The sequence below is a fragment of the Falco naumanni genome, chromosome 5, assembly GCF_017639655.2.
Source record: "Falco naumanni isolate bFalNau1 chromosome 5, bFalNau1.pat, whole genome shotgun sequence".
Taxonomy (NCBI): domain Eukaryota; kingdom Metazoa; phylum Chordata; class Aves; order Falconiformes; family Falconidae; genus Falco; species Falco naumanni.
This window is the reverse complement of record NC_054058.1, coordinates 29,930,807-29,943,591: the sequence shown is the minus strand read 5'-3', so window position 1 is coordinate 29,943,591 and position 12,785 is coordinate 29,930,807. Positions and strand designations below refer to the sequence as shown.

Sequence of the window (12,785 nt, the reverse complement as noted above, 5' to 3'; positions counted from 1 at the left end):
ATTTGAATTTTGTACTCCACAGCCAAAAGACACAAGATGAAAACGGCCAAGAAGACATGGCTTTTGTGACGATAAAAATAAATATATTTGAGGGACAAAGGTTAGGCTTGATTATCAGATAATTTGCAGTGAAGTAACCCACATATTGGCACAAGTCTACAGTGTAGTTTCACCAAAAGTCAAGTCAATACGCAACAGGCTTACCTTCCTTTGTGATAAAGCTTTACACGGTCACTAGCTTCAACCAGTTGCCCATTTTTGTACCATTTCCCTTCGACGTTCTCAGATATCTCACACTTCAGATGGATTTCCTGTCCAAGCCTCACAGTCTGGTCTTCTAGTGCAAGTTGGATCTTCAGTGGTCTCACTTAGGAAAACAGAAACAAAGTTATTAATGCTAATACCTGCTTTAGCAGGAGGCTGAACTAGGTGATCTTCAGAGGTCCCTTCCAACTCTGACCATTCTGTGATTCTGTGATACCAACCAGTAGCTCATGATTCTGTCATGGAGCTGCTACTAGCCATCACAGCAGTCTTCAAATCAGCAAAAAGCCTCCAATAATAAAGCTCTGAAGTCGAAATACAAGTAATATGTACATGTAAGCTACATAAAATAACCTCTTTTCATGTAGTGTGATGCCTTAGAAAGGGGGATCCAAAATACCCATATCCTGTGTGGGGAAACTCCATGGATATTGCCAGTAGAAGAACTAAGCCTAGAAGCATAATTTGAATGCTGTCCCCTCTCTTGTGTTTAGGGGCTGGAGGTAGGCTGCTTCTATCCCCCAGAGTCCAGTAAGAAACTTTCAAGAAGTGGAGGATGTGTGTCCCCAGATCAATACACTAGAAGGAATTGCGACCCACCGCTCCTGCGATCTAACAGCAATCTATCATACTCATAGTTCTCCCAGCTGATCTGAGGTAATCTGGAGACTCATCAAAGTATTTAATCACAAGTGGGGGCTGTAGTTCTTAATCTGTTTTGTCAGGCTGGTAGCAAAGGTTAACTGGCCAGTAAGCTTAACTTCATACACTGCTTGTTCTCATGTTTACTGAACTGCCTTAACTCACCCTATGAATAGCCACAGATACTACTAGCTTTTGTAAAACTTGGGTCTGAGAACTGGCACCCCAGTTCAATTTCACTTTCTAGAAGATTAGATGCTGTAGACCAGAGTCCAGGCTGAATGCACAGTATGATCTGTATGCAGTAAATATCCCTGACTACAATATGACATGAGGGGTGATGGGAAAGGCAGTGTTTTATAGAAAGCTAGATGGAAAATCCTCAGAAGAAGTTGCATGAAAGGAAAGATGATGGAGATCAATACCCATGGAGGATAATTTCCAGATTGATAATAGAACAGCATGAATCAGTTAAGCTTAGGATAAAAATTTGTAAAAAATACTCAAGAACAGTACAAGTATTAAAAAATAGTGTACATTTATATGTACATTATACGTATAATACGTAATGTATTATAACTTCAGAGGACGGGCACATATATTTTGCTAACAACCACAGGCATTTTAAAGAAATATTGCATAAACAATACTGAGGGAGCTACATAGTCATGTGTTTGTGCCTATGAGTTCAGGTCGAGTGACCCTGATGCTGTAACTAATGGTTACAGAAGTGCTTATTTTTTCCAGCATACTTTTTTTATGATTTGGCTTAAAAGCCATGGTTTGGCTTTCCTGTGAAAACATGAAAGGATTAAAGAAAAGCAGATAATTCTCTCAAAACTTTCACTTTTTTAACCTATTATATCTTTGGATGGATAGCTTAGTTTTCCATCTTAATGAAGTGATAGTTTTCCAGCAGGACTAGTTAATTTCCTATTACTGCAAACAGCATTTAAAGGAAAGTCACTGTTCTGGAGATTTGTGGCAAAGAAATTGATATGGAAGTTAAGCCTCCCTTTGAACCCTCAGGAAAAGGCAAGCAAATTGTTTACTTCTGTAAGCTACCAAACTGTGACATACAAATTGAAGAGCAAGATGGATCATACTTACAATCAACTGAAAGCTTAGCTTCAGATTGGCCTCCAGTTGTCATTACTGAGTATGTTGCACTGTCATTTTTTGCGGCTTCCTCTATGATCAAAGTGTGTTTTTTACCCTCAACCTTGATTCGGTAACGAGATTTAGGTTCATTGGTAAGTTCTACACCATTCTTAAACCTAATGGAAAACAAAGAGTGATTATTATTTCAATAGAAGTCCTATGCAAATAAGACTCCCATAGACTGAAACTTCCAGAGAAAACTTTATAAGACTTAAGGCACAAGAAAAGGTTAAACAAACTCATCCATGAATGTGTAAGGATGCTTTTGCTATTGCTACATTTTTGAATAATGTTTTCTTGAGAGTTTCTTAACAATTTTCAGGTTTAATGGTATATAAAGTTTCCTACAATTACCTACAATTAAAGTATTCTGGGTTTTATTCTCAAGGGAAAGAGTATCTGTTCAAAATGTGGCGTACCATTTCACATTTGCATCATCCTCGGACACTTCACAGCTCAGTTCTACTCGTTCACCCACATAGGTACTAGTATCCTCCAGGCCTTTGGTCACCAAAATTGGAGGATCTTTGGAAAGAGAAAATCAAAGATTTACAATCTAAGAGAGAAAACTAAGTGAAAGAGGTTTTCAAAAGCATGCTGTAGAAGACGATATTACTTTAAAATTCTAATATCAGTCTCAGTGCAGCTTTTTCTGCCTTAAATCAAAAAAAGCGAATGCTCATTAAGATACTAGTAGGAAATGTGCTAAATAATAAAATAACATCTGTTTAGATTAATACCTGCCTTGTCCCCTATTTTATTGACAGTTTGTCCAGGCAGGCTGACACGAGAAGCTGACGCCGCCCTCTTGCCTCCCACAGATCCCTCTCATAAAGCTGTGTTTCCATTAGGTCCTAGAGCCCACTATACACAATAATATGACCTGATGACATAACGCAGTGCCCTTATTGGTTTAATCCAGTTCATTTAACAGCAAGAGACTTTACAACAGTTATCCTATGATATTTATAGGGGTGATGGGCTCCATTATTTCAAAAAGCTTTCTGAAATATTTAATGATTTGTGTCTCTCACTGTAAGTGGTGCTGTGCATGTGTGAGTAATGCCGTATTATCAGTAAGACTATCAACACCATGGGAGCAAAAGGGTGAAGAAATGCCCACCCATTCATAGCTTTTGATGAGTCTTCCCTTAAATCCCTGCAGATGGAATGACAACAAACTGCTAGAAAGCCTGATCTGAGGGTAATTGAAAGAGATCAGTTGGACCAAAAGTATCAGGGTCATCAGGTACCGAAGTGTGGTGTTAGGGAATGCCAATGCTGTGACAAATGAGCCTCCAAAATGGCTTTAAAACTATGAAGGCGACCACAGCCCCACCAGATCCCAATGCACAGTATGAAATCCACCATATCCCCATTCCAAGGTTTTCACTAAATTACTAAATACAGAAGGGGGTGGGGGTGGGGGTGGGGAATGGGCAGGGATCACAGAAAGAGTGATCCCTAAGAGCTGCTAATACAAATACAAAAATATACAGAACCAGATCCTCCATGCTAATAATTCTGTTGCAGCCAAAGAAGCCACACCAATTTACAGCAGGTGAAATAGGAGCAAGCTGACATAGTTACCTCTCACAAACAGTTCTGTGGAGCATTTCTCATCACCAGCTGTTACGTAATAGCGAGCATCGTCTGTCATCGAACAATTATTGATGAATAAAATTCTCTGGTTACCTTTGTGCTCAAAAATGTATCTGTTTGAACAGGAATGCAGCAGAGATACATTAGCAAAACTGCTGGACCCCTTTTGTTTTATGTAGAACGCGCTTTAGGGTTTATTAGAGGCAAAAATCCTGGTTTTTACATAGACCTGGAAAAATGTCCTGGGAAGCAATTTCTAAGGTTCAACAGAACTGTCATAGACTTTTTAGCAAAAAGAGCTATGGTGTAGAAGTGACAATGAGCATCTTCTGGCTTGTTCCAAAATCCCAGTCTTGTGTGACATGAAAAAATAAATTAAAAAAAAAAAAGAGCAGGCTCTGAAGGATGGCAAATAAGTCTGAAACTCGAGATGAGTGAAGATGAAAATAACCAGTAATAGGACACCATCCTCATTCCAACACTCAACATTTTTGTGAAGTATAATAATAGCCAAAGTTAAGAAGTTAATATTATTGGTAGGCCAGATGGCACAAGAGATCAGTAATGGGATATGGGGTTTTGGTAATGGGATATGGAGCCTTTCACCTTTATGTCACCAGTTTAGATCTGCTCCAGGTTTGTAATGACCAAAGCTCATTAGCATCTGACAGCTGCTTCAGCAGCCTGGAAGAAATGCACTGGAGCATTCAGTCCAGGTCCTTCTAACAGGAAAGATATCCATAAAGCTGCCTGTGAAACAGTCCTGAGCTGCTCATGGCAGGTATAGGGGCTAAAGAAGAGGTACCCTATTTGTTATACATTTTTTGTCAACTATGAATATTAATCAAAATCCTTCACTGACTTTTGCAGCCACAGAATGAAGGAAATCTGCCCCTCCTCTGTAAAAGGCCTTTTGCTAATTTTTTTTTTTTTTTTTTTTTTTTTTTTTTTACAGGGCCAGAGGAAAAGTTGCTAAGGTTTTGTGCTGCTGAGAAACATTTGATGAACATTGCATTGTTGTGCATTACTGAATGCACATCCTAATTCCTAGATGTGTCTGACCGTGGAATGGCATTTTCTGCACAGGGTTGTAAGAGCTGGTTGTGCCCATCCTAGGAACTGGGCTCAATTTCCAGCCATTGCTCTACTTGTACTCAAGTGTCTGCACCTGAAAAGCCACTTCTAGATAAAGTCAGAGAGTAAAATTGTATGCAGATGATACAGATGACGAAGTAGCTTGGGTACACTAGACCTGTTGCTCATGACTGAAGTCACTTTGGGCTAATGCAGGTTGTTGACTTCAGTGTGATCGTTAACTGGGTAGTGGAAGGTGAGACAAACCTCCCTCCCCCTTCCTCAGATGCTTTCTGAGCCAAATGGTAAGTAGGTGATGTTAAATATTTCTCGTTACACAGTTACACAGTTACAGTAGAAAGATTCTGACTTCCTTCAGGCAAGTGGTTTATTTACTCACAGTGCTTCCTGATTCTTTAAAAACTACTGACTAGGAAATGGCCCCATGTTTTGTTGAGGATCTTTAATTCTTTTCTCTAGAGGCAAAGAACCAATCTGGATTAATATTTAGCATACAATGGACTTTTCTGGGTCATGAGAAATATAGCATTGTTTGCATATTTCTCATGTATAATGAAATTCAGAAATAAAATTGGTGCAACCTAAGCAAAGAGAGAGATCTATGCAACACACTTGTCAAGGAAGTACATGTCTACCCATTTTATTTCTTACATACAAAAAAACCACTTACTTTGCACTTGGTCGTATTTCTTGGCCATTTTTATACCACTTGAGTTCCACTGTTGGATCTGCTAGCTCCACCATGAACCTTACTTTACCTCCTTTGTCCACCTGATATGCAGGATCAAGACCTTTGGCAAAAGCTGTTGTGGAAGCCAAGTGTTATTATAAAAGAAGGTCAGAAAACAAGAATATGAATGCTGAAATGACGTTGCTTACATCAATGCTGTCAGAATACATGCACACAATGTTACGCATCACTCTATGCTCTTAGGCTAGTCCACATGAATCAGTTTATTTTCTAGAAAAATCAGAGTAAGTGCAAAGCTATGAAGATCTGATTATCCTGACCAAGTTCAAGCTAATATCTCTTAATCACTTTGCAGTATAACTGTATTCTGAATAGGACTGGGTAGGTGTAGCTTTGACAGCTTGCTGAGAAGCGCTGTGTCACAGTAAAATGGTATACAGCTGGTGACATGGAATAATTTGCAATGAATCTGTTATAAAGGACTTCTCTATTAGCACCCCTACCAAGTTAACAGGGAATTTTAAGCTGAAATTCCTGTTGAGCATCCCACTATCAGAATAAACATTGGTTTGCCTAAAAGCCAAACTAGCTTTCCTGATTCTTTCTGTAGGTTATGAAGAGTACACTGCCATTCCACTTGGGATAAAGGGTCACAGCTGTGAAACATTTGCAAAAATAGTTGAAAGTGGCAAAGGTTGTCAGTCTGTGAATCCTAATGGGGCTTTACAAAAAGGTTGTTTAAGATGTGCAAATGTAGACCAAGGTGTTCTTGGCAAGGTAAAGCCAGGTGCAACTCAAACAAATCAAAACACTTTAACATCAACGCTTAGATATTGCCAATCACAAAAGTTAAAGCCAGGGTACCAGGTATCTGTACCTCAAATACATAAACACTGTCTCAAACAAATTGTCCACAACTTAGCAACCAATTTCTACTAAGATTTACATTATGCATATGTCTGACTGCAAGAGACTGAATATATCAACACAACAGGAGTTATTAAATGTGAAAAGCCTTTTCTACGTATCTTGTTGCATTGTAAAAGTTTCTAAGTTATAAGGAAGGTGGTGTGAGAGGAAGAACACCCTGCTGTCATCCTGTCACTACTGTAGACATTTTCCCCAATATCTAAAGCCCCTACTGTAGGGAAAACACTGTCCACTGAAAAATCCTGATATGGCTGTCAGCTCCATCATACTCAACAGGGATCTGGGAAGAGGGACCAGACAAACTGATCCCAGGTCCTGAGAGATGCCCCCTTCCCAGTAAAACATCCAGGCACTTCCACATGATGCACCTGGGTAGGGAGCAGCTCTTCCTGCCAGTTGCGGAATTCCTGCCCCAGCTTCCAGCCCTGCCCTAGCCTCCTGGGGGAAGGCGAGGAGTTTCCCCCCTAAGCTTTCACCACTTTAGAGAGCACCACTGGCTACAGAAACTGCCCCAGCGGCTCAGCCAAAGCCCATCAACTCCATTTCTCCCTCCCTCAGCTGTAGCCAGAATCAGATATACCAGCAAATGAAAAATATAAATAAAAATTAATGTGTAGTAACATAACACGTGTTATGATGTGAGGTAATAGATGAGGAGAGATGGTATATCAGGTAGATGGATTACAGCTGGATTTGTGGAGGATTTTACCTAAACAAAAGGGACTCCTCCAGGAAACCAGTGGAACAGCAGATGCATGTATTGCTTCCAGTTCTGAAATGTTCTCCAGGAACAAGCAAATGGATACTGTGTTGCATTTATACATGTGTGTATGTGTATGTATTATGTCACATGTATATACATTTTATATACATGCACATATATATAAAAATGCTTCTCTATACTTATGTATTATACCACTCATACTATTTAGTAGAGTAGATGGGGAAAGACAGGCCTGAATGTCCTCACCCAGCACAGGGTGAAGGGGTTTTAGTGCAGCTGGGATTTCAGAGGAATGTCAGATTAAGAGCAAAATGAAATGATGAAGAGCAAACAATGTGTTTGGAGTGACTCTTATTTTAGAGCAGAAGATATTAATGATAACATAAGGTTTAATTTCCGTACTGTTTGATCAGGTAACATACGACCAGGGAACATTTTTTCCACACAAATGGGAGATATTGTTCCAGTTGGAACTATTGTTTGGCCAAATGGGAGGGATGCTTTTGGAAGCACTGAATGGGATAGAGTGTTTATGCTAACCACAGTGGACCAAAGCCTACTTCTGATTAACTCCTTGCAGTAATAAGGCTTGCATTATAGCGTGCAAGTCCCCTTAAATGGAAATGAAGCAAGTTTGGGTTTTTAAGGTGGATGCTTATGTTTGACTACTGAGCATAAGAATATTCTGCCTTATCCATACCTGCACTCTTCTTCACTTCCCTGCGCATGCGCTTCAGACGCTTTAACATGCCTCTCAGGTCAGTGATACCATACTGAAAAGCAATCTTCTCATATTCACTGGGATTCGCGTTCTTCAGGAGCTCCCACACATCTACCTCAGGTTCTTCTTCTTGCTGTTTGACCTCCCTAACAGCAGTGAAATAAAATGATGGGAGAATAGTTAGTGAAGCTGTATCATACCATAAAAGAAGGTGAAGCTGAATCTATGGTAAGGTTAGAGATGTTTAGATCAAAATTTGAAGGCCACCATCATTTCTTTATTTGACTCAGTATAAGAGGAATAGCTCAGAATGACATTCACACCTTACTTTACACTTCTTCAAGGCAGAATTTGGATATAAGTTTTAAGTTGGCCTTTTCTGATCAATCAGTTATGGGAATTTTATATTGCTTCATTATTAAAAAAATACAGTTAGAAAATGTAGTACTATAATAGCATATGGGCTAATCCCACTTAAATCAGTTTTATCTGTTGCAATGAGTGGAATCAGTTACAATTTATGATGGCACCAGTGAGATCTAAATCTAATCCATACATTTCATAACAGAAAAACTCTTTCAAATCTTGAGTCCCTGTAACTACTACTAGGGGTGACCAATGAAAGGACATTGGAATCCAAGGGAATCTGGGTCTGTTTATAGACAGTTGCACCAGTACTTCTCAGAGTTAAAGTTGGCATATGGATAGAAACTGGAGATTTCCACACCAGCTTGGACTTGCAAGATGGATCTGTTGGCTCACGTGTTTATCTCAATCTTAAGAGCAGGAAGTGTTTTCCAAGGCCTGTGTGAGGCATCACCTTTATACAGAAGTTTCAATACCGTGTTTACTGTCTGCAACTCCAGACTAAGACAGCCAATAAAGAGAAGTATAATTATTTTCACAATGGCAGCCATTAAATGGGAGAACAATGGAAGCATCCTAAAAAACATGATAATTTTTGAGATTGACAGCTTAGCTCAAAAAAGTGAACTGCTAGAACAACCTAGGAATTGGAGGAGATTTTTTTTCATGTAAATTAGTTAAGATCAGACCAGGATCATTCTGATTTGATCTAGTTGGTCTAACAAAAACAGTACTTTTCAGAGCAGAGCAAGAAAATAAACACTTGAGAAATAAAAAAGACTGAGCTTTGCAGTGAGACTCTATTAGAGCTGAAGTCTATTAAGTCTGACAGAGAATTTTCTTTAACATATACAGAAATAGCACTGAGGGTCTCTGAGAACCTCTGCATGTTTGGATGAGGAACTGTGGAAAATCACTTTGTTGTTTAATCCATGAGGTTTATTGATTTTCATAATACGCCAGTGTTAATTTAAAAAGGAAAAAAGCTCACTGAAGATTCTTGGACATACTTACATTGTTATCTTAGAATTATTGTTAGGCAATCTCGAGTATGTAATTTTATGTTTCATTCCTTTTACTTTTATCTGTGTTCATGCTTCTGGAGGGTGACTGTGCAGTGAGCACTGGTGTTGCACTGAGATTCCTTCTGCAGGGCAGCAAGTCGAGCTCAGCTTGCAAACATATGTCAAAGCTGACACACCCCATGGGGTGGCATTCTCCTCTCCGGGGGCTGGCCACTTGCCATGCAATGCCTGTCCATGGTAAGGAGAGGCACACTCCATGGCAATTGAGATAATGTATCCCTTTAAATCAGGCAGTAATTGAGAATAAGGATCAGTTAGAGTATCCTGATTTTCAACCAGCTTGAAATATTTAATTCCAGACTCTTTTTTTCCTCTTCTGTAACTGGAGAAAAAATTCTGACAACTTAGAACAAATCAACTTAATTCTGGGACCACAATTCTGCTGTGGGTAGTGGGCAAACACCACTTGCTATTTCCAAAGCAGACTGACCTCTCCACAAAACTGCTTTCAGATCTTTTCCCCGAAAATGTGCATTTTGTTGAAAGATGTACTTTTTTAAAAAAAGACCTAAATGTTTGAGTGTTTTTGAGATCTTGTGCCTTTTGAAATTTTGTGCTGTTGTTGATCCATTGCATTTACGAAGCACAACCGGTCATAGAGTGGCTTACTGACATAAAAACCAGTTTGTCTTCCTGCAAGACCAGCACAAAATTAGAAAATAGGCAGTACACAGATTCTACGCATTTAGGTTTTTTTAAAAAAAACATGTTTCAAATATTATGCACCACAGGTGAAAAGTTCTAGTTCTTTCCTTGGAAATATAACCACATAAAAGAGAAGGAATGCACCTGCAACATTACCTCTTGAAAAAATTGAAAGGAAAGCACGTATTTGTCTTCAGAAAAATGGATGTTAATATCCACACTGGAGCTTAATTAGCAATCTTATTCAATTAAGTGCAGAAGCATGAGGTTGCATTTCACTGTCTGAAGCAAGGAGGTGATGAACCAATTTGACCAATATCAAATAATGGTGTTTAAAAGTGAACAGTTTGCTTTGCCCATTAACCACACCATAGGTATACTATGTTTATATGGCTATACAGTATTTATCTTACAAAACATATGAATTACTTGTTAGTGAAGTGATGACTTTTCAATCACATTTCTCTTTCCACAAAAAAACCCAAGACCTCTTACATGCAACTCTCACATTGCTAATAAAACACCCGACAGGCATTCATGAGATTTGTCACAGTAAGTTGTGTTAGTATGATAAAAAGTCAAACTGAAGATCCTAATTAGGGATGAGAAGATTAAAAAACCAAAGACCTGGTGGATTTGAATGGGTTCAGGTATTGCTTTCACTGCCTACTTTTACCTTCAGCCTTTCTTGTTTGCTTTAGTTGCTTAAACACTGTCCTCACCATCAAAGCCTATGAGCCCATTGTGAACATTTTATGTAATTAATACTGCAGATTGGGTTTTCCTTTTACAGAGTAAGCAGTAGATGAGATAAAGGATATAGTTCCTTTTCAAATTCTCTGTGGTCAGTTGCTATTAATTTCCATGGCATATAGAATTTCTGTGATATTTTTTTTTCTTAAATTACCAATTAACTATCTTGTCTTAACCTATTAAAAGCTAAACTGGGTTTAAGGTCTGAAATAGCTAGAGGCGTAACTATTATATCACCAGATTTTCAAGGGAAACCAGAGAAACATGCTCAAGTTTTCCTCAATGACAGAATTTAAGTAGAATAAAACACCACTGAATATGTGAGCACATATTGAAACAGAAAGCTACAAAGAATTAATACCAATGTCTACAGTTTGAAAGCATGACATAAGATTTTCATATCAAGATGCTTATAAAATCAAATTAAAATGTAACCAAAGAGGTAAATTTAACCCTTGCACCAGACTCAATTTTCTGAACTGCTCATCCCTGTGTAGGAAATTGTCCCCCTCCACCCTCCATGCAAACACAAAAGAAATAGCAAGTAAACTAAATGTTATTGGGCTCTTTATGTTGTGGCTCACTTTTTTCCCAATGGACTTAAATCTGAGGTTTCTGTTCTGCACACTTAAAGGTACAATTGACTGAACGTTTGCATATTATACTATGAGAATAGAATAATAGTTAGAGAAACTGAAAAAAATAAAATGTCAGAAAATTCTTAAGAAGTTATTAATGCTACACCTGACTCTTTCTGTGTGTGAACCTAAAGGTTTGCAATCCACACCTGCTCACTGCATCACTTGGTTCTCACCTACGTTTCAGGAGACCACTAAAGTCAAGTTCTCCTGCATCGTCTTGTCCATCACCGCTGTTATTAATAGAAAAAGATCAAATCTTTGTTTAATACAGGAAGACTTAGACAACACGCATTGCAAACGCTCCACATGTCTCATACACTCAACACTGTCCAGACACACAAATAATGGTATAAAATCAACACAAACTTGTATCCTTTTTCACACAAATTATGTTTCCTTAGGCACTTGTGAAAAATAACACAAAGGTTTGTATTGCTTGTTATTATACTTTGGTGACAAATTTTTGTAACTGCATACATAAATTTGCCAAGATTTGTGTTAGGTTTCGGCAACACAAATAAATGTAGGCTAGTCAACACGAGCTTTGTTTTTCATTTCCATAGTGTATGTGTATAAAAACAAAGGCTTGTGCTGATCTTTTGGTATGAATTTAAAACAAAGATTTGCATTGCTGGGTGGTGCTTTTAACAATGCACAGCTGTGTCAAATACTGATTGCAAAGCATTACACTTCAGATTTAACCTTTGTCTAAGTGAAGGGAGAAATCAGTTTAAAAAAAGGAACAATGCATTGTACATTATTACAGATAGAATCACAGTCCTGTGAAGGTGCATTTCTTTCTATAATGTGACCTTAAGCAGCAGAACTTCACTGAAAAGCACATAAAGACAAAATAAATGCCCTTAATACTTGTAAAAAGGGCAAGATCCTGCAAATGTTACATCAAATGATGCAGTATCTCATCCCAGGTTTTGCATGTTAAAAAAACAGAAAATATTCCAATATCCTCATCTGTTTGGGCAGAATAGTTATTGCAGCTTTTTTAAAATGTGCTCAAGAAAGGAGTGCACCTTGAATGTAGTATCTTTTGCACTTACTTTTAAAATCATATCCCTCTAAATAAAAGCAGTTACCTCTGAATCACAGATTTGCTTGTATGTGTAAATTAACAAACTGCATTAATTTTCTGTTTGTAAAACATTTTCATTCTAAGTATTTCTGTCCTTGTAAGAAATTTTCTCCATAAAATATAAAAATTATATATATACTGGTTTGAATTGCTATTTTATCAAAAGGTAACAAAACTTAAGACACAATGCTTTATCTTACATCCTCTGCAATATATTATCTGTAGTTTTTCTGTAATGATGATCTTATAACACATTTTTTTACTGTAACATAACTTAAAGTCAGATCCTGTCTTCTCGAAATCAGTGTGAATTTTCTCTCTGCTTTTAATCAGTACAGGACTTGGACCAGGAAATTTCATGTTGCAGCTGACAAC

The 12,785-nt window shown here is 38.1% G+C and overlaps 1 protein-coding gene across 6 annotated transcripts in view; it reads right to left on the bottom strand.

Moving 5' to 3' along the window:
* Nucleotides 1-12,785, bottom strand: part of MYBPC1 (myosin binding protein C1) — a 79,168-nt gene that overhangs the window by 28,563 nt on the left and 37,820 nt on the right. For 4 of the 6 annotated variants that reach the window (XM_040596726.1, XM_040596722.1, XM_040596725.1 and 1 more), the window contains 7 exons: nt 11,494-11,550; nt 7,810-7,976; nt 5,435-5,567; nt 3,658-3,782; nt 2,487-2,592; nt 2,017-2,183; nt 205-367 (listed from right to left, as the gene is read on the bottom strand). In XM_040596726.1, coding sequence (XP_040452660.1) covers nt 205-367; nt 2,017-2,183; nt 2,487-2,592; nt 3,658-3,782; nt 5,435-5,567; nt 7,810-7,976; nt 11,494-11,550 — 918 coding nt within the window. The remainder of the gene's footprint in view (nt 1-204; nt 368-2,016; nt 2,184-2,486; nt 2,593-3,657; nt 3,783-5,434; nt 5,568-7,809; nt 7,977-11,493; nt 11,551-12,785) is intronic. The other 2 variants (XM_040596723.1, XM_040596727.1) reach the window with 1 other exon arrangement.